The 21,852-nt window shown below is 39.3% G+C and overlaps 1 protein-coding gene across 1 annotated transcript in view; it reads left to right on the forward strand.

Annotated features, from left to right (window-relative positions):
* The window catches only part of GTF2E1 (general transcription factor IIE subunit 1), a 32,239-nt gene extending 14,632 nt beyond the window's left edge, over positions 1-17,607 (forward strand). Inside the window, exons 2-4 of the mRNA XM_007943883.2 lie at positions 4,340-4,541; positions 12,153-12,394; positions 17,183-17,607. Coding sequence (XP_007942074.1) covers positions 4,340-4,541; positions 12,153-12,394; positions 17,183-17,607 — 869 coding nt within the window. The remainder of the gene's footprint in view (positions 1-4,339; positions 4,542-12,152; positions 12,395-17,182) is intronic.
* Positions 17,608-21,852: the final 4,245 nt, after the last annotated feature.

Raw genomic sequence — 21,852 nt, forward strand, 5'->3', positions numbered from 1 at the left:
CTGCAGTGGCCACACAGAGCTCACAGATTATGGGGTTTATTAGGGAAGCACCACAGGCTACAATTCAAGTTCCAGAAATAAATGCTCAGTCTCTCTCCCAGCCCACCGTCCCTCAGCCAAGAGTCTCTCACAGTCTCCTTCCCAGCAGTGCTGGTCCCTCGGTGTCTCACTCAGCGATGCGTGTCTCTTGCGTCTCTTTCCCAGCAACGCGTGTCTCAGGAGCCCGTGTCCCTTTCAGTAGCACGTCTTCCTCAACCAGCAGTCAGAGAGTTCTACCTCTAGGAGGCCTCCTTTTGAGCCTGGCAGCGTGGTCAAACTAGCCAATCATAGCATCAGAACTCTAAGCACCTGAGAGAGAATGGGCACTTCCCAGAACATTGTTTTGTGCCACGCCCAACAAATACTCCAGGTGGACAACTTCAGCAATCAGGAGCTCCTCAGTTGCTCATAGAAAATCCCACCTTGGAGTTTACAAAGACTTATGGGTAGAAAAGCCACACTAAGTAATTTACTACACCACAATGATTCTGAGTTTTGTTCCACATTTTTCTCCTACTCTGCCCCCCCCAAAAAAGCCACTGCCATTGAGTCAATTCCGACTTATAGCAACCCCCTATTGAGTTTGCGAGGTGGTAGATATTTACAGAATTACGTTGCCCAGTCTTCCTTCCATGGAGTGGCTGGCTGGTAGGTTTGAACTGCCAGCCTTCTGGTTAGCAGTCAAATGCCTTCTATGATTAACTTCAGAGCTGTCAGTGGTGGTACCTGGGCACCATTTAGTTCTTTTGGTCTCAGGATCATGGAGACTAGGTCACATATGTGGTCCATTAGCCCTGTGGACTGTTTCTTTGTGTCTTTGATTTTCTTCACTCTCTTTTGCTCCAGAAGGGGAAAGACCAGTAGTTGCACCTTAGATGGAGTCTCACAAGCTTCTAAGACCCCAGTTGCTGCTCACCAGAATGTAATGTAGAACATTGTTTTTGTGGAATATGTTATACCAATTGACCTTTTGAGGTGTATGTGTGTCTCCTGTTGTCTCATCCCCCACTCCCCAACACACACACACCAAGGCAATGGTTCTGAACCTTCAGGCCTAGCAACTCATTTGCTCAAGTGTTTGGTTATGGCTAAGAATTAGTTTTCAGAACTTTGCCCTGTTGTATGCCCACCAGCCACTCCTCAGAAGGAAGATTGGGCAGTCTACTTCCGTAGAGATGCTGCCTCGGAAACCTAAGGAAGAGTCGCTATGAGTCAAATTGACTCGACGGCAGTGAATTTGGTTTTGGATGCTCTACTATATTCATACTATATTGCAGCATATGTAAATACATATGTAGAAATATCCTCTGTCCAACCTATTTGTGGGTATAGTGGTCCCATTTGCCTTCCCACCCCTGTTCAACTTGAGTTTCTATCTATGGGTTCACTCATAGATTATTGTCATTACTATTGCAGGATTGTGTTTGTAATAATATTTACCTTTGTTGCCTTTAACTCTTAAGCACCTCCCAATGTCTTCCTTTCCCTTGATCATTTTGTGCTCACCTCTCTATCGCCTTTCCTTTCACCCAAGGTAATGTGCATCTACTGTTAATGATTTACCCTCCTTTTCCCTCCCACCCCTGGTGACCTTCAAAGAAAGATTCCTTCTATGTGTAAACATTTTCTTGACTTTTTACTGCTGTGGTCTAGTACAATATTTGTCCTTTTGTGATTGGCTAATCTCACTCAATATAATGCCCTCTAAGTTCATCCATGTTGTGAGGTGTTTTGTAGGTTCATTGCTATTCTTTAGTAATACTCCATTGTGTGTATATACTATAGTTTGTTTATCCAGTCATCCATTGATGGATGACCTTGTTTTTTCTGTGCTCAGAGTTGATTCCAGAGTGGCTTGGTTTTGCCTCACTTATTACATTGTGGTCACAGAGGACCTTATCTAATGTTGGTGATCTGTGAGATTTTTTTATGTTCAACAGAAAAACAGCACAGCCTTGCTGTGTGCTGGGCTCCTCCTCATTGTAAGGAACTGCTTTTCTCTTTCTTTTGGTAACATTTTGATAGTAGGAAGATGGATGAAGACTGTTTTAGACAGGATTAATGAAGAAAGAATTGATGTGGGAATGACTTTCTATGTGAGGGACAATGAAGAAACTTACTTTGTTTGGAATGTATCAGTAGAATCTAGTGTTAATGTTGAGGCAGATACCTTAATTGTTTATTCCTCATTTGGGGAAGGGGCATTGTGATGAAATTACGTGTCATTCACACCTGGGGCCTTTTAAAGCTAAGGTTTTGAGTATTTACTGTGTGCCAGGCACTTTTCTAAGTAATGTTCAAGAGTGTGAGTTTAACCACAATAGTTTGGGTTTAAATCCCCCTCCTTCTGCCTCTAGTAGTTGCATGATCTTGGATAAGTTACTTTCTTGGACTTCTATATTTTAGAGATTAAAAAACTAGCAATAATAATGCTGACCTCAAAAGGTTAGTAATACCTGGCAGTTAGTAAGCACTCAACATACAATAAAAATCCAAAACCAAACCCATTGCTATCAAGGTGACTCTTGACTCATAGTGACCCTAAGGACAGAGTAGAATTGCCCCATAGGATTTCCAAGGGTGTAATTTTTCCAAAAGTCGGCTCCTTCATCTTTCTCCCAGGGAACAGCTGGTGGATTTGAACCACCATCCTTTTGGTTGGCAGCCAAGAGCTTAACCACTGTGCCCCCAGGTTCCCTCAATATACAGTAGTTGCTATTGTTAACTTTTCTTCCTTTTAATGGCTTTGTGAGTTTGGATGAATTATGCATTACCTTAGAGCCTCAGTTCTACATCTACTTAACAGGATTTGTGTAAGAATCAAAAAGTGTACGTGGAAGCGTTTTAGAAACAAAATACTGTACATATAAAATAAATGTCTACTACATAATCCGAGTTAGGAGTTGTTTTGTAGGTTCATTGTTATTCTTTAGTGTTGCATGATGTTCTATTATTTGCTGAAAGTGAGGATGACTTGAAGCACTTAATGAAAAAGATGGAAGAATACAATCTGCAGTAAGGATTATACCTCAATATAAAGAAAACAAAAATCCTCATAACTGGACCTACAAGCAGCATCACAATAAATGGAGAAAAGATTGAAGTTGTCAAAGACTTCACATTGTTTAGTTCTACGATGGACACCAATGGAAGCAGTAGTCAGGACACCAGATGACATATAGCACTGGGCAAATTGGCTGCAAAGGACCTCTTTCAGGTGCTGAAGAGCAAAGATGTCTCCTTGAGGACTAAGGTGTGCCTGACATAAGCCATGGTATTTTGAGTTGCCTCATATGCATGTGAGAGCTGGACAATGAATATGGAAGACTGAAAAAGAGTTGATGCTTTTGAGTTTTGGCGCTGAAAGTACCCCGGACTGCTAAAAGAACTAACAAATCTGTGCAGCCAGAATGCTCCTTGAAAGCGAGCATGGCCAGAGTTTGTCTCACCTACTTTGGTCATGTTATCAGAAGGGACCATTCCCTGGAGAAGGATGTCATGCTTGGTAAGGTGGAGGGTCAGCGAAAGAGAGGAAGGCCCTCAATGAGATGGATTGACACGGTGGCAGCGGCAATGGGCTCAGGTATAGCAAGGATTGTGGAGCTGGCGTGGGACCAGATGGTGTTTTGTTCTGCTGGGCATAGGGTCACTGTGAGTTGAAGACGGCTTGACGGCACCTGACAACAACAAATGAAATGACAGAAGATGTGAAAAATCTGAGATATTTTTAAGGAATTCATATAATTTAGTTACCAATTGGATGTAATGAATATAGAAATAAGAAAAAGTTTTTCTTACATGTTAGTTTTGAGCATGGATTGGTAAAATTTTAGACTTAAATGCTTCATAAGTTTGAAAAAATAGCCTCATAACAATGCATAATATCACCTGTTTTAGCTATTTCTTTGCCTTTTTCCATCATGTAAACTGAAATGTGTAATGTGCTAAAAAGATGCCATTGGGAAAAGGTACAGGTTCAGATGATAAACTGTAAAATAATTGTTTTTACCTTAAAATAAGTACCAATATGACAGAATGTGATTAAAAACTGTTATACTGAAGTTACTTTGAAACACATCAAAAAGTAATAGATGGATAGATGTGATCAGTCAATTGTAGCAAAATGTTAATTACAGAATTTAGATGAACACCTGGGTGTTCACTCAAATTCTTTCAACTTTTCCATATACTTGAAGGGTTTTTATAATAAATTTGGGCATGGTGGTGGTGTAAAGTGTTGGCTAAAACTTGTTTTGAGGACTTCACTTCCCTGACTGGAGACTTGTTTTTTTCTCTGTAGGAACTTTCCGCTGTACTTTTTGTCAGACGGAGGTAGAAGAGGATGAATCAGCAATGCCCAAAAAAGATGCACGCACACTTTTGGCAAGGTTTAATGAACAAATTGAGCCTATTTATGCACTGCTTCGGCAGACAGAAGATGTGAACTTGGCCTATGAAATACTTGAACCAGAACCCACAGAAATCCCAGCGCTGAAACAGAGGTGAGAGTAGGCCTTGCGGTCTTACAAAGTTTATCTTTGTCTTAACTACCTGTACTTGGAGAGCAGGTACAAGTAGGTAATCTACCAGGAGAGTAAAGCCTATAATGTTACATAGGTTCTAAGCTCTGCCTTGTCTTACTCATTTCTCCTGAATGCAGAGGGCCTCTAGGCAGAAATCTTTAAATAGTCAGGTTTGACTTCAAGTACTCACTGCTTGGGCTTGCTGTGATTTAGCCAATTGTTAGCTAACCCTAAATTAGTTGTTGTGGGAGCTCTGGTAGCATAGTGGCTAACACACTTGCCTGCTAACCAGGCGGCTGGCGGTTCAAACCCACCAGCCACTCCTCGGAAGGAAGGTTGGGCAATCCTACTTCCGTAGTGATACTGCCTCGGAAACCCAAGGAGGGGTCGCTATGAGTTGGGTTTGACTCAACGGCACATAACAACAACAACAACAAATTAGTTGTACCTTTTGGGGATATTTGAATTGTCTTAGCCAACTTCTGAGGGCTGAAGTTCTTTTAAGGAATACAGCTTTCTCCATTCTGTTTTTTGTTTCTGAAGTATTTTGAGCACTCATTTCTTTCCCTTTCTTAGTTTTAAATACAGCTTCCTTAAACTTGAAGTGTATTAGATTTTACCAATGGGTTAACACTAACTATGGCTCCCTGTTGTTATCGGTATGCCTAATTTTGAATTGCCTTAGTTTTGCTATGTCATAAGAAATGGTTTATATTCTTTTTTGAAAGCATAAATAAGAATTGGACTCAGGGAGTGCTTTCCTATGCTGCCATTTTTTTTTCTCTCCTTCTTACTAGGGTCAAGCTGAGGGCTTAGAGTTCACCTATTCCCTTCTGCAGAGTCAAAAGGTTCAGGTTTTACTTGTAGAATTTTCAGGAGCTCTTTTAGGAGTTCTGGTGGTATAGTGGGTAAGGCATGTAGGCTAACAGAAGGTCGGTGGTTTAAACCTCCCAGCTGTTCCATAGGAGGAAGGTGAGGCAATCTACTTCTGTAAAGATTTATAGCCTTGGAAACCCGATAGGGGTCATTATGTATCGGAATTGACTCCATGGCAGTGGATTTTTGGGTTTTGGTTCTTAGTATTTTATTCCTTCTGGTATTGATGCTATAGAATAGCCAGTCCTGGGCAGTCCTTGAGCACAGTGAGTTTCTTTTGGGTAGTTAAACACAGTCCAGTTGTACGGCATATTTTATAACTGTGCAAGTTATGAATTTTGTATTCTAGCACCATGTATTACATTCAGTTGCTTTTTGCTGTGCAGAGCAGAAAAATCAACTAGAGGCAGATTAAACAATAAGAAAAACTTAACCGTGCATGACCAGAAGTCCTGAGGTAGTGTGGTTTAGAATTGGTTAATTTCACAGCTCAATTAACATTTTCAGGGTTTGTTGTGTCTTTATTCTTTGCTGAATATGCCCTCTTATAACCTGAGGAGAGTTAGCCTAAGATGGCCATGCTTTTGTGGACATCACAGTTATATGATAATGTACAAGTACAGGTAAAAGGACCATCCTGTGTCCTGTTTTGGGAGCTCTGGTAGCATAGTGGCTAAGGCACTTGACTGCTAACCAGAAGGCTGGCGGTTCAAACCCACCAGCCACTCCTGGGAAGGAAGGTTGGGCAATCCTACTTCCGTAGTGATACTGCCTCGGAAACCCAAGGAGGGGTCGCTATGAGTCAGGGCTGACTCGATGGCACATAACAACAACAACAACATGTCCTGTTTTAACCAAAACCTTTGCCAGAAGTCCTTCTTCATCCCACTGTTTTGTCTCACTGGCCCAAATCTATTTGCTTATTTCTAAACCAGCCTCTGGCAAAGGAAATGAGATTACATGATTGGTTCTTAGGTTCCAGCTGACCTTCTGGGGCTGGGGAATGTTCTATAGTCCTAGTGCCTAAGGCATTTGACTGCTAAATGGAAGGCTGGCGTTCAAACCCACCAGCCGCTTCTCAGAAGAAGACTAGGCAATCTACTTCCATAGTGATACTGCCTCGGAAACCCAAGGAGGGGTCGCTGAGTCAGATCTGACTTGACAGCAGTGAGTTTGGTTTGGTTTTGGTTATCCAAAAAAAAAATCAGTAAGCAAAGAAGGGGAAGAGCCACTGTTGGTGGGCATCCAGTATCAGCCATATCACTAGAAGTCTTAAGTTTTTGTTACTAGTCACATGGTCTTTTATCAATAGTTTAAAAAAAAAAAAATCTGTCCCCTTAAAGTATACTGTAGCTTTAACATGAAGCCAATGAGGAAAATTGATTTCACAAAAATACAAAATATTCTAAGGGTTGCCATGAGTCAGAACTGACTTGGTAGACACTAGTTTTGTTTTTGTTTTTTTTCTCTTTTGGTTTATGGTTTGATCATTTCATGTTGAAATATGACTATATTCTCTTTCATTGCTTTCTACAGTACTATCTATGAATCATTCTTATGTTTCCACTTGTACCTGTAGTTGGTATTTGTCTTGTTTATTAAGATGCTTCCCCACTGTACTAAAATTGATTCACCACCTCTACTGACATCTGCCTCTAATGTTCACCATCTATCACAGTCCACTTCCCATTCCAGAATCTTTATTTAGATATCTCTTACTCCATGCCTAAGAGAAATCCCAGTGCTATAGTGCACCAGAGGCCCAACAGCAGCTTACTGTATCAAGTCACCTGGCTCTAATCAGGAAGGGTGCTGACTCCAGGGATTAAGAATCAGGAGATAATGGAAATTAACTGATTAGGAAAAAAGATTCCCAACAATATGGTGACTTAAGGAAGAAAGGAGAAAATAGAGGCAGAAAGAGAGACAGAATGGAGTTGCTGGCCAGAACAATTACAGTTATTTCTACATGATTGAGGAAAGACCATTGGAGCTGGGTTAGAAGATGTTTCCCTGACTGAGATGACCCCACAAAGCATTGGACAAACTCTATTGCCTATATATAATACTCTAGAAGTGATGCTGATTTGGACTTTCTATACTGTAGGATCTGTTGCAGACTATAAAAGTTGTGTAATAGCCCATTGTATCCAAGTACAAGAAGCAAAGCATCAATACAGTGATGTGGGTTCTTAGAGATGATAGTAATTCATTGAATTTTTTTTTTTTTTTTTAAATAATAAACATTAGTAGTGGTTTGGTTATAGATATGTAGCCAATTAAATTCTACCTTGTCCTAGATCAGAGCTCTGGTGGTGTAGTGCCTCAGGCATTTGACTGCTAACCAGAAGGCTGGCAGTTCAAACCCACCAGCCACACTCCTTGGAAGGAAGGTTAGGCATTATACTTCCATAGAGATACTGCCTCGGAAACCCAAGGAGGGGTTGCTATAAGTTGAATCAACTCGATGACATTGAGTTTGGTTTTGTTTTTTGTCCTAGATCAGCAATCAGAGCTGCATCTACAGGGTTCTCAGTTGGCTTAACCAAGAGTTCATGGATAGTTGCAGGCTTTCATCATGGCAACTCATTGGTGATATTGAAAGTCTTCCCATATCACTTAAATGGAATTCCTTGCCAGTTACCTCTCCTTTCCATCATCTCTTAACACTTACCCTGAAGATGTTTAAGAATTTAGTTTTGAAATTATACTCCTTCCTTACCCCCTGAGTAAGGGTTACGTTTTTTAAAACTTAACAGTTCTAAAATGTTTTAAATAATGTGAAAAGATTAAAACCTGAATTGTCACTTTTTTTAATCTTCAAGAGAAATGTGTACATTCTCTCCATAGGATAAAATGTAATATGCAGGAGTGAACCCAGGTGTCTCTCCTCTAGATTTTCTCTAGTGCCACATTTGCTGGTGATTTAGATTTGTCTATGTCTGTGGTGAAGGTAGAAATTAAATCTGTGTAGTCAGTGCTTCATAGCTAAATAAATCTTTTTTAAATGTTCTTCCAAATTTTGAGACTTGATTTATGGTCAAATTTATCCTGCCTCAAACTAAAATAAAACCAATCTTGACTCTCTGAAAGGAGTACTGAAAATAGAAGACTTTTAAAATGTTGTCTGTTGCTAACATTTATTTTAATTTTCCTGTTCTTTTTCTCTAGTCTTTTTGTTCTTCTTGACCAGGGTAGTGAATACTTGCTAATCTTTAGAAGAGAGTCTTTAGTGTTACCTCTAAAGACAGAGTATAGATGAAAATCGTGTGTTGGTGATTATATGTGATGAGAAACAGAGTAGTCTCAGAAAGAGTAAATGGATAGTCTGGATGAACAGAGACAGATGAAGATTGGAATTTAGTTGGCCACATCAGAGCTAGAGAAACATTGAATGGTTGGAAACAGACAGAAAAGGCATGTGGGTAGCTCAGGAAACCACACTGATGGATAGACCACTATATAGAGCAGGCTCAGGATGACAAGGAAAGGGCATTGGCTGCGTTTATAAGAGGCATTCAAATGGTGTCATGGAGAAAAATTGATGCAAGAGGAGAAACTCAGCTTGTAGAGTGAACACGCAGACACATAAGCACAGATCAGGCCAAGAGGGAAAAGAAAAGTAAGTGCCAAGGGAATGCCTAAATTCAAAAAGCCAACCTGTACCAGCATAAGCAGAGTAAGACTGCAGTGAAGGCAGTGATACAGTCTTCTAGAAGACAGCATGGAACAGGTAGCAGATAGCAATGACGAGGGACAAATATGGATTAAATTGAGATAAACATAGTAAATGGTGCAAAAAGTAACATCAGGTGAATGCAGAAAAATAACAGGTGAATAGAAGGTAGAGAGAGAAAGTTATTTGCAATTGTAGCATAAGAGTTTAAAATACAGCAAGACAAATAAATTGGTTACAGAGAGAGGTGGCTTGTAGGTCTAGACTCAGAGTGGGAGACTAACTAGTACAGAGTAGGAGCAATGAGACAGATACAGAGGAGGCAAAATAAGTGACTGAGAGATATGGAACAAATAGAACAGGGTGCTGGGAAGAAGAGTGAGTGGTTTACAAAGATATAAGTGGCACCATGTACAGCTAGAGCAGCAAAAAGAATACAGAGGCAATAACTGGCAGACATGGATTAAATGACCAAATTAGCACGGACTGAACAACTAGAGAGAGCAGTTGTGGCAGTGGGCCTCTAGATACCCAGAGGCAGGGCAGGAAGGATGTGGATAAGCCTAAGGATACCATCAGAGGGTAGTCAAAAACAGAGATATAATGGCCTAGTAAGATATATGGACAGATATACATCAGAGAAACCTCAGTTAAGCAATGAGACAAAACACCCAAGTAGATGATATGAAGTGGGCCCAAAAGGCAAAGGAGAATAAAGACGTAAGCAGAAATGAAGTAGAGCCAAAGAGAAACAAAAAATAGTGAATGGCTTATCAGAAAAATGGTATAGGGTATAAATACAAATGAAGAGGTATTAAGACAGGGCTCCACAAAGGAAACAGTCCAGCATCCATGGAAAAGATTTGGACAAGAATGGAAGAGAAGTATAGGAGAAACATGGAACTAAAATAGTCAGTCAGTAGACACTGAAAGGAAACACAGAAGATATGGAGAAAGGTAAGAGCAGGCACAGAGTGGACAGCTCAAGAAATAGGAAGATAGGTTATAGGATGAAACATTGCTGTCCAAACAGAGGGAGGGTGAGTCATACATAGAAGGTGTTGCAGAAAGCGTCAGTAGCAGGCAGAGAAGGACAAGGCATGAGCTCAGACACACAGTAGATCAGATGGATTTAAAAAGCTGTGGAATGGATGGAGAGTTAAGCAAGCAGGTAAAAACAGCAGCCAAAAGACTGACAACTTGGCTTAACTCATTGAGATCAGAAAGCATAAGTGACTGAAGAAAGGCAAGGAATGATCGCTAACAGGTGAAGAGGTTGCTATTAGTGCAGAGAGGCATACCTGACTAGGTAAGTGGCAGGAGAAGAACTTGAACTCTAAGTTGAGGGCTGGCTTTGTAGAATACTTTCTAGCCTCTTCTGTAGTCAACCTTATGAAAGAAAGGAAAGAACATGGCTGAGCTCTTAAATTATTCTGGAGAATATTTTTAAAAATATAATGTGTTTTTATAATGATTAAACAGTTACCATAGACCCAACAGCTTACTCCTTGGTATATACCTAAGATAAATGAAAACTTTCATCCATACAGAAATTTGTACACAAATGTTTATAGTGGCTTTATTCATGAAGAGGTAGAAAGAGCCCAGGTGTCCATGAACTGAGGAATAGATAAACAAAATGTGATATATCTGTAGTAGTTTAGGTTGTGTATGTGTCAACTTGGTTGGGCCCGGTTTTGAGTGGCTGAGCAGCTGGATGTAGTTTTTCCCCATGATGAGACTGGAAGTTAACTCCATGGTGGAATATGCCATGAGCAGCTCAGTAGCTGCTTTAGGGATATGATCTGCTTGCCCAGTATATAAGGAGAAGCTTTGAGAATGGTCTGCAGCTTTTTGGTATACTTGGACCCTGCATGTAGCCAAGTCTTCTTTTAGCAGCCTGCCATGTTTCCTGCCGATCTTGGGACTGTCTTTGGACTTGAACTAATGGCCTGCCATGTTGTTTGGTAATCTTGGGTCTGTGCCATTTTATTTGTTGACCTTGGGCTTGTTAGCCTCAGCAGCCAGCAGCTACCTGACTGAAGAGATGCCTTAAGCTCCTGTAGGCTGGGAGCAAAAGGCAGAGCTGAACCCCAAGGTCAGAGGGCTTTCATCCAGCCTCTAGAGTGTGACACTTTGAACTCAGACTTCTAGCCTGCAAAAACTGTAAGAGAATAAATCACTGTTTGTTGAGACAACTCGTTTGTGGTATCTTCTGTTAGAGGGGCACTAGAGAACCAAAGCAATATCCATTCAGCGGATTATTTGGCCATAAAAAGGAATGAATACTGATACATGCTACAATGTTGATGAACACTGAAAATATTTATGTTAAGTGAAAGAATCTAGTCACTAAAGACCAGATATTATCTGATTCCATTTATATAAAATGTCCAGAATAGACAAAAAGTAGATTAGTGGTTACTTAGGGCTGAGGGAAATGGAGAGATATGGAGGTGATAGCTAACGGGTACAAGGAGGTGATGAAATCATTCTAAAATTTGTGGTAAGTGTTGCATACTTCTGGGAATATACTAAAAATCATCAAGGTATACATATTAAATGGGCTGATAGTATGATATGTGAATTATGTCTCAATAAAGCTAATATAAAAAGTCCATTATGGTCCCATCTCAAAACTGAACACATGCACACACATACACGTGAAATATAGCATTGTTTTCTAATGCTTTCTAATGTTTTCTTATTTTTTTAAAACAAAATAGTAAGGAAAGATGTTACTACGAGAGATTTTTGCCAGACTAGTGTGCCTAAGTGATTATGTCACCATATCATTCCCCTTCTCCTTAAGTAGATTTATTGACACATCTTAATCCATAAAACCTCAGTCATTTATATACATCCTTTCACCCTGAGAAGTAAGAGAGGTTTGTGAGAATTGTTAAAGTATCTGTACACGATTGCTAGGTAGCATTTATTTGTAATACTTCAGTAGCCACTTCCCCAGTTGCCCTTTTTTTCCAGTACCAAGACTTTAATTTTTCCTCTTCCTGTCCTGCTCTAATCATTTTATATAGCAAGGACCGTGCAACAACTACTGCTGGAGCTGCTGGCCTGGCAGGTGGGCACCATCGGGAAGCATGGGCCACTAAAGGCCCCTCCTATGAGGATTTATACACTCAGAATGTTGTCATTAACATGGATGACCAAGAAGATCTTCATCGAGCCTCACTGGAGGGAAAATCTGCCAAAGAGAGACCCATTTGGTTGAGAGAGAGCACAGTCCAAGGAGCATATAGTTCTGAAGATATGAAAGAAGGTAAGAGTTGTTCTTGTGTTGTAATGTGCCGTCAAGTTGGACCTGACTCATAGCGACCCCTCCTTGGGTTTCCGAGACAGTATCACTATGGAAGTAGATTGCCCCGTCTTCCTTCCGAGGAGTGGCTGGTGGGTTTGAACCACCAGCCTTCTGGTTAGCAGTCAAACGCCTTAGACACTATGCTACCAGAACTCCCAAGGTAAGAGTAGAAGTCAGTAAAATGGATATGTCTTGGATTCTTTAGAAAATGAACTTGACTTAGAGAGCAGTTCCCTGGGTGTTCTTAATTATAGGCAGTCCCCAGGTTTCTTACAGACAGCTCCTACGTGCCTTTTAATGTTTATATAAATTTGCCCTCATTTTGAAACTCTTGAACCAACCCATACTGGACACAAATTCTTCATCATAATCACCTTCATTTGCTGTGTGTGCAGCTTTAAAATCATTGAAAAGGCTTGAAGCCTTTTCTTGCACTAAAGTAAGGCTAAATAAGAACCATGTGCACATATTCTGACTTACCTACAAATTCTTAAAAGGCATGCTGAGGAACAGATCTTGTCCATAACCTGGGAATTGCCTGTAGTTTTATTGATAATTCACTGCATCTGTTTTACAAAACAATTAATTATAACAGGAAGTAGGAAATTAAACAATAAGCATTAAAACCAATCAATATACTTACATAGTTGAAATAACAAATAGCTTTTTAAATTTCCACTTTAGATTTGAGGAATTGCTGCCTCTTTTTCTTAGTTTCTTAGAAAACTACTGTTCTATTCAAAGTGGCCAGATTCACCTCTTCTTTAATCTTAGTGGCCCTAAATTTTGAATGCATTTTCTTTTGCACTGAGAGCCATAACTATGTACTAGTACAACCTTTATATTATGTCATAGAAATACCAAAAAGTTTCTGCTATCTGAAGTATGCAAAAAGATACCACAATGATTACAGATCTGACATTTTCTCACTTTAAGAAGACTGAGAGAACTTTATTTTAGAAAATTGTGGAAATCTCTCTGAGCCATAAAAGGTGGAGAATTGCATAGTAATTTTCAGAAATTTGAAAACTGCAAGATTTTACTTTTTTTAATTTTAATTTAAGTTATTGGATTCAAAGCTTGTGAATGGTGATACTTTAGAGGTATAGTAAATGGGAGGCCAAGGCTGAACAAAAATGACTCAAGAAGGCAGAGGTGAAAGGGGGTCTCTCTACCTCCTTTAAGTCAAGGAGCTCTGGTGGCTCATTGCCTAAGGCATTTGACTGCTAACCAGAAAGTTGGAGGTTCAAACCCACCATCCTTTCTGTGGAAGGAAGATGGGGCCATCTATTTCCATAAACATTAACCACCTTAGGAACCCAAAGGGGGTCTCTGTAAGTTGGAATCAACCTGATGGCAGTGAGTTTGTTTGTTTTTGGTAGCTGAATGCTTTAACCACTATGCAACCAGGGCTTCTTAGGGTAGAACTGGATAGTGATAATAAAAGCAGGGATACCTCTAATGTAATTCTCTTTGATGTTTTAATTCCAATGCAGAAAAGTTTTTCTTGGCAATCATACTTTACTCTCCCTCCTACTCACTGATTAGCCCTGGTGGCACAGTCATTAAGCACTTAGCTATTAATGGAGAGGTTGGTAGTTTAAACCCACCAATCCACAGGAGAGAGATGTGGCAGTCTGCTCCTGTAAAGATTGCACAGGCTTGGAAATCCTATGGGGCAGTTCTACTCTGCCCTATAGGATTGCTATGAACAGAATCAACTCAGTGTCAACGGGTTTGTTTGTTTTTAATCATGTTTAGTTGTTTTGGTTCAGATTGTTCTAGATTAGATAGTTGTTAGCTTGTACAATTGTTTAACAGATTTGTTTTTCCTAACTTCCTGCCTGTTGTTGAAGCAACTGAACTTTCTCTTCTTTGAATGTAGAAACAAAATTGAGTAACAAAACTATTGTTAACTAATATTATATACAATTAGGCTCATCTGTTTAATAGTCAATGTTTCTAATTTCTAGAATCATAGAATTTGAATCAGAAGAGCCTTAAGTAAGTCTACCCAACTAAGTTTTGTGAATATTTCTTTCTATATGTGACAGGATAGTATGCTCTCATGTTTAAATTTCTTCATTAAGGTTCATGCTAGTAGAACAGCCTCCATCCAGTGATTGTGTAAAGTGAGTCGTATTTGTCCTAAACTTAATTTTTCTCAAACTTCAGTCATGTTAATATCTTTGAGAATTGTATAGACTTCAATCATGTCTCCATTGCTATAATGAAGATTCTAATTCCTTTTGATTTACTTTTCCCTGGTACTCAAGTTTCCTACACCCACAGTTTTTGTTTTTTCTTTCTTCTAGAACATTTCTAATTGCAATATACTTTACTTGAGACTCAATAACCAGAACACTACATGTTGTTCTATGCATGGTTTCTTTCACCACTAATGATTTGAGTTTTATTTCCAGTATCCTTCTGATTCTTAACTGATGTTTGTTACTTTAGTTCTGGAAGCACATAGACCAGCGACTTTAGAAACTTGTACAGGGACTTGTAGGACTGTTTCTTGACCTGTATCTGATAGTTTGGATTATGTCTGTAAGTATATTTTAGATTATTTTTTGCAGACAGATTTTCTTACACTTGCCAGTACAGAAGTAGATCTGCCAGTTTTCTGCCCACTTACACAACCTTCAGCCCTCTTACATATTTTGCTGTCAGCTTGGCATTTAAGTATCCAGAATTGCTTGTCATCTTCAGTGAACTTGACAGTTTCATAGAATACGTCTTCTTTGTAATTTATTGCTCTATAAAATAAGAATGTTCTGAGCACTACTGTTTCTACTTTTCCATCCAGAGATGTGCTCTTTTATCCTTGTTTCTTCCTTCCTACGCATATAACAAAGCAATTCTTTCTCACCCTAAAAATTTCTGAAGACCATTGTCACAGTTCCCTTAGATATGATTTCATTCAGTTTATAAAAACTGATATGCTTTTCCCCTAATTTTATATTTATTTTAAACATTTACCAAAATACTATGTTGGTAATACTAAGTTATTTGGAACATTCTGTTAGAAATAATGATTGTCTTGAAGACGCGCATACATTCCATGGTTTTTTTTTTTTTCTCCTTTCTATTGAAATACTGCATTGGTTCTGGGGAGAGGGTTTAGCCTATAGCAATGTTTTGAAGTAGGTAAGTTCGATTTTAACTCTAATTTTTTCATCCATGTTACCAAAAGCCCATTTTCCCTGACCTAGAACCTTTAACTTCTCAATTCTTTTCTCTCTTGTCTGCCTAATGTTTCATCTCAGGAATTTAGTGCTTCTCAAATGCCCAACATTATATAGCTAGTCCATTCTAATGTGCTAATGAGAAGATGCTTTCACTTATCCATGGCCAGAGTTGGGCATTTCTGAGGCTTCTCTTGATGATGATGATGGTAGGTAATGCTATTGTATGTACCAGGCATATTCTAAGCACTTCACAAGTAATCACTTAATCCCTAAAATAACCCAATGAAGTAGATGGGTTTTTTTTTCCCCTTCTTGCAGTTAAGAACATTGAAGCAATGAGAGATGAAGTATCTTGGCCAAACTCATATAGTCAGTAATTGTCAGAGTCAGGATTTGAATCAGGAAGTTGGATTCCAAACAATATTTTTTGTATTTTAGATGGTATTATGTTTGGTACTATTATCAGAACTTAAAATACACATTTTTCTCAGTTTGTTTTTCTGCAGTATATCAGACAAGTTGTTTACTCAGAATGAAAGGAGGTGTACGGTGAGAGAAGCTTCATTTCAGATATTCGATTCCTTTTTATAAAGAGTTCAGACTGTGCCTTGTTTACCTCAGGAAAATTAAACTGCCATTTACTCATTCAGCAAATATTTATTCAGTGCCTAACAAATGACAGACACAATTCTAGGGGCATAGGATGTCTCAGTAAATGAAAAAAGACAAATATCTATCCTAGTACAACCTACTTCCTGGGAAAGGGAAAGAGAGACAAAAGACATATGTTACTTATCGTTTTAGAAAGTAAATGCTATGGAAAAAATAGAGGGGAGGGTAAAGCGGATTGGGAATGTAGGGAATGGGGATGAGTTAAAAGAAAGTGACATTTGAGCAAAGGCATTAAAAAATTGGAGGAAGTTAGCCATATGGATGACTAGAGGAAAGATATTCCAGGCAGAGGGAATAGGCAGTCAAAGGCCTTGAAGTGAGTAAGAGTGTGTCTGGTACGTACAAAAGTACCACAGAGGCCACTGTGGTTGGAGCAGACTGAACAAAGAGAAGGACAAGAGATAAGTTGCAGGGGGAAAGGAGGGATTTCAGATTGTGTAGAATCTTACAGGCTGCTGTAAGGTTTTGGCTTTTACTCTGCACAAGATGAGGAGCCATGTTTTGATTTCCTTCTTTGTCAGCTACTACACTTTGGTCCATTATAGACATTATTCAATATGTTGTTATCCAGAATCCTAAAAAGATAGACACTTTTATCATTCCATTTTATGGAAAGAGGTACTGCAGTTTACAGACTAAATAAATTGCCAGGGTGGTATAGTTTGCAAGTGGAAGAACCTATATTCAAATGTAGGCTTATTATTGCTAAAAATCTATGTACCTAACCATTACGCTTCTTAAGCTTCAGTGTGTAAGAAACATTTTGAAGAACTCATGGATAGTGGCTCAAAAAGCAGACCTAGTGTAGACTGTTATTTTATCCTACAGTTATAGGTGTGCCCTTCATATTTGAGGGTATTAACTTTCTGGATTTTCCCCTCAGGTGGCATAGATATAGACACATTTCATGAGCGCGAGGATGGCCGTGCAGGGCCGGATGATAATGAGGAGGTCATGCGAGCACTGCTCATTCATGAGAAGAAAACTCCCTCTGCCACGGCTGGCTCAATGGGGGCAGCTGCTCCTTCGACCACGGCCAATGGAAGCGACTCGGAGAGTGAAACTAGTGAGTCAGATGATGACTCTCCACCCCGTCCAGCGGCAGTGGCTGTGCACCATCGGGAAGAGGATGAGGAGGATGATGAGTTTGAGGAGGTGGCAGATGATCCTATAGTCATGGTGGCTGGCCGTCCATTCTCCTACAGTGAAGTGAGCCAGCGGCCAGAGCTGGTGGCCCAAATGACACCAGAGGAGAAGGAAGCATACATAGCAATGGGACAACGCATGTTTAAGGACCTCTTTGAGTGAGATTTTCCTACCTTGTCCTCCTTTCTCTAATGCTCATTTCAAAAAGAAATTCCCCACCTTGTGAAGAAAAGTGTTTAAGTGGCTTTCTGCCCCTCTTGATGTAGAACAACTGTTCATTAATCTTGTGCAAAAAATAAGGGGAGAGAAAGTTTGATTTTCATACCAGAAATTCCCCAACAAGGTAGGTCGATTATAAGCATTCCCTTCCCTGCTGATTTCCTACAGTATTAATATTTTACTGTGTTTACTTATCTAATTATTTTCCTTTCCTTTTCAAGGCACATTTTTCTCCCTTCTGAAATGAATAGAGGGAAGTCTATAAGGTGAATTCTTCCTGTCTGCAGAAGCCTACTACAATAGGTTACAATAATTCACTGATCTCATCTTTTTCATCTGTTCTGACTAAGCGTTGCAAACAATTCCTAATATTGCTGCCTGCCAAAGCAGCTTGCCAGTGGGCAAATCATTGATGAGGGGAATAAAATCGTAAAACTTCATATTCCCTCATAATTGATGATGGAGTCAATAAGCCAGGGAAGGGGGTTGGAAGAGGGGTGAGAGTATGTGCAGAAGAGAGATGAACATGGCAGAATCTCATGATTAATATCAAACCAAAATTTGTGTCTTTAGAACTGACCAGACTGGTAAATTCTATTGTTTTCCTTAATGCCTTTCATTTGGTGTTGGATGATAGAAAACAAAGTGTGCTTTGTGAAGCCTTATTGAAGAAATTAAGGGGGGAAAAAGAGGGATTTAAGACAAGGAGTCCACATAAAAGGGTAAAGAGTGGAGAGCATTGGGAACTGTGCCTTGTAGAATTGCCTGAGTGCGTGCTTATTTGGAAATCCTTTATGTGAAGCTGAGATTGGGCTCCTTTTTCCCCCTTCTTCTGCAGATCTCCTGCCAGTGATGTAAATTGTTTAATGAGGCTATTCTAGAAATTGGCATAGAATGGTTGATTACTCCCTTTTTTTTCTCTGTCTAACCATCATTGAAGGCCTTCTCTCTCTCTCTCTCCTTGGATGCTCATCAGACATAATATGTTAGATCACATCCCGTATATTGCTGAGCATTGTAACCTCAAGGAACATAGTTTATTTTTGCTTCTGATATGTAGTATGGTATTATTCCCTAAGGTAGAACTTTAAAAATAAAAACCTTTCATACAGGGGTCTGTCTATAACAATTGTATTTTTTGTAATATTTTCCCTTGCATTGTAATTTTTAAGTATTTATCATTTTATAGGACATGTGTGAAATTAAAATAGTATTTTAGAATAACTGAGCCTCATATGAAGTGATGTTTCATTTACCTGGGTTGTATTAATGACTGAATATTGACAATAATATCTATTTTATACTACTTGAAATGTATTAATTTCTAGTTCTGTAACATCTTGGAACATAATTAAAATGAATACTTTTCCCATTTAAAAAATCTTTCAGATTTGTTTCTCAATAATCATATTATTTAAGATAATAGAGACAATTTATGTAGTCTAAACTTTTTTTCCCATTAATTGCCTTAAGAATAACCTTAATGCGTATAACTTGTACACATGGGACTTTTCAACTTTTAAACCCTATTTTTTAAACTTTCATAGTGCTAGAAAGAAGTTTTATTTAAGTAAAATGGTAACCAAATGTTAATTTTTAAAATGTAATTATAGGCAAACTGCCACAGCTCTTTATTTTAATGAATAAATGTTTCTCATTATTTTTCTTGAATCTGATTTTGCATATTCTGCTTCCTAAAGCTGCTGTTCTATTTTTCTTTCCCATTGCTTATCAACTTCTAAAAAAAATCATGTATATTAGTTGAGTATTTCTTTCATCTTTCTTGAAATCTGTTTTTTTTTGCCCTAATATTACACTGAAATCGCTTTCTCCATTCCTAATTGTTCATCCTAATAGCCCTTTATTCCTCTTTCTCTTTGGCTTTTCTTCATTATTTGATGCTATCAACCCATTGTTTTTCCTTGAAACTTTTTCATTTAATGTCCTACCCATTACAGTGTCCTGCTTCTCTGCTACCTCATTGGCTCTTCCTGCTCCTTCTCCTTCAGACTATTGCCTCCTCTGCTGTATGTGTGGGCCTACCTTAAGGCTGAGGGGTTTTATTTCCTCTGTGGAATTTGTTAGGAAAAAATGTCGTGAGTGAAGACAGTATGAATAAGGATATGCATTGCAGCACTGTTTGAAATAGAATAAAATAGAAAGATAAATACTTAGTCACACTAAAGATATCAGGGATTAAATTATTTCCCATGAAACCTTATAGCCAAAAGGAATGTGTTGACAGAAAGATAACCATAATGTGAGTATAGAAGAAGTCAATTTTTTTTACCTTTGTGGGTACGTGTGAACATGTGTATGTATGTGTGGATGAGCACATATGTGAGTAAAGAAAATTACTAGCTAACACTTAGTGCTTATTTGTAACACTAATTGAACTGCTTTACATATGTTGCCTCATTTAATCCTTTATGGTAAACTTGTGAAGTAGATTTATGTGTATAAAAATATATTTTCTGTTATTAATTGAGGGTGAAAATTACAGTGGTCTTAATGTATTATAATGGAAATAAATTCCCATTTGGGAGAAGACTTAAATGGATATTTAATGAATTTCATGTAGAAATTACCTGATAAAATTAAATGTACAGAAATGACAGAGTGACAAAAGCAAACTTCTTTTTATGTTAATGCTAGCGTTTTTAGATGTGCTTTTTTTTTCTTTTTTAATACTGGGCCCATCATTTCTAGACATATACTCAAAATTAATAAAAAATTATAATTTAATAGGTAAAGTTGGGGTATTGCCTTCACTTTTCAATAACTTAAAAAGTAATATCAAGCTGTAGTGACTCTTATCAGATAGGTTTGTATCTCTTGAGGGGTACAGTAAGCTAGTGAGGAAAGCCAGCCAATGACAGAAGGACCAAAAGTGAGAGCCTTGCCAGTGATCATCATTCATAGGAACCAAATTCCTGGCCATTCCTTCCTTACAGGCTGTAGTGACAACTCCAGCTGTCACTGGAGTGAGCCTTCCCTGTAATAAGGGATGGCTAGGAATTTGGTTTCTGTGCATGAGGATGGCTTGTATTAGTATAATTCAGGTGTCAGCTGCTGCAAAAAGTGCATGGGGCAGCATCCTGTGATCTCCCCTAACTTCACAAAGGAGAGACTCACCATCAACCCAAGGCTGATTCCTATGAGGTGGAAGTCAGACATACTACCACCCTCCAAACCTTACCATTTCTGACACTAACCCTTCCTGAGGCACTCTCTACTTCTCTTCTGGGTTCGATAATTTGTTGCAATGGCTACACAGAACTCACTGGCAATACTCGCTATGATGGGGTTTATTAGAGAAGTAACAGGTTACTGTTCAGGTTCAGGAACCCTCAGGATGTAATTCTTTGATCAGGACAGTCTCCCCTCAGCCATGCCTGAAGGCATACCTCTCTTTGGATCTCAGCCTGGCCTCGTCCCTGCCCTGGCAAGTGTTAGAAAGCTCTTTTAGCTCTGTTGATAGCTGTGCCCCATACCAGCAAGCCCTCCTACCCAAAGACACTCAGCGTTCTCACTCCATGGGCCGGCAAGCCCCCTGTTCTGTCCCATGCAAGTCTCTCAGTTCTATTGGTTCTGCTGCTGTTCTCTTGTTTCTCTGCTGTCTCTGTGTCATCTCAGTGCAGAGATCTCAGTTCCAAGGATGTGCTCTACTCCCAGCTCCTCTGTTTTGATGGCAGTGAGATCCCCTCTTGCCTCTGGGATGGCTCATTTTACATCTAGTGGAGGGATGGCAAAACTGACCAATCCTCCTCACCTTAGGGTTCCTGACACCTTATTTCCATGGCCCACCCCACAAGGGTGCCATGTACCTTATTTACTAGTAAGCTATCCAGCCCCTTGGTGGACCAGAAGCACCTTACATTTGCATAGTTCCACCCAGTCATCTGGTGGGAGTCGCAAAGACCATGGCTAGAAGAGCCATACCAAGCAATTTACTACACCACAGCTGACTAGGTATCCCAACCTTTCTATTGATTTAAATAGAACTTTTTAATCCTAACATGATGAAATAATTCTTCAGTATCTTTTCTTTTAGAGATGGAGGATCTTATATCCTCTGGCTCTAGCTCTCCACTTCTCTGGCTTCTCCATCTCTGCTGTATCACCTGTACTGACCCCCACCCTCCTCCCGCCCCTGCGATACCATCAACACATCTGTGTAGCAGACCT

This window comes from Orycteropus afer, unplaced genomic scaffold (genome assembly GCF_000298275.1).
Source record: "Orycteropus afer afer isolate SDZICR_OR568_19922 unplaced genomic scaffold, OryAfe1.0 scaffold00114, whole genome shotgun sequence".
In the NCBI taxonomy this organism is placed as follows: Eukaryota; Metazoa; Chordata; class Mammalia; order Tubulidentata; family Orycteropodidae; genus Orycteropus; species Orycteropus afer.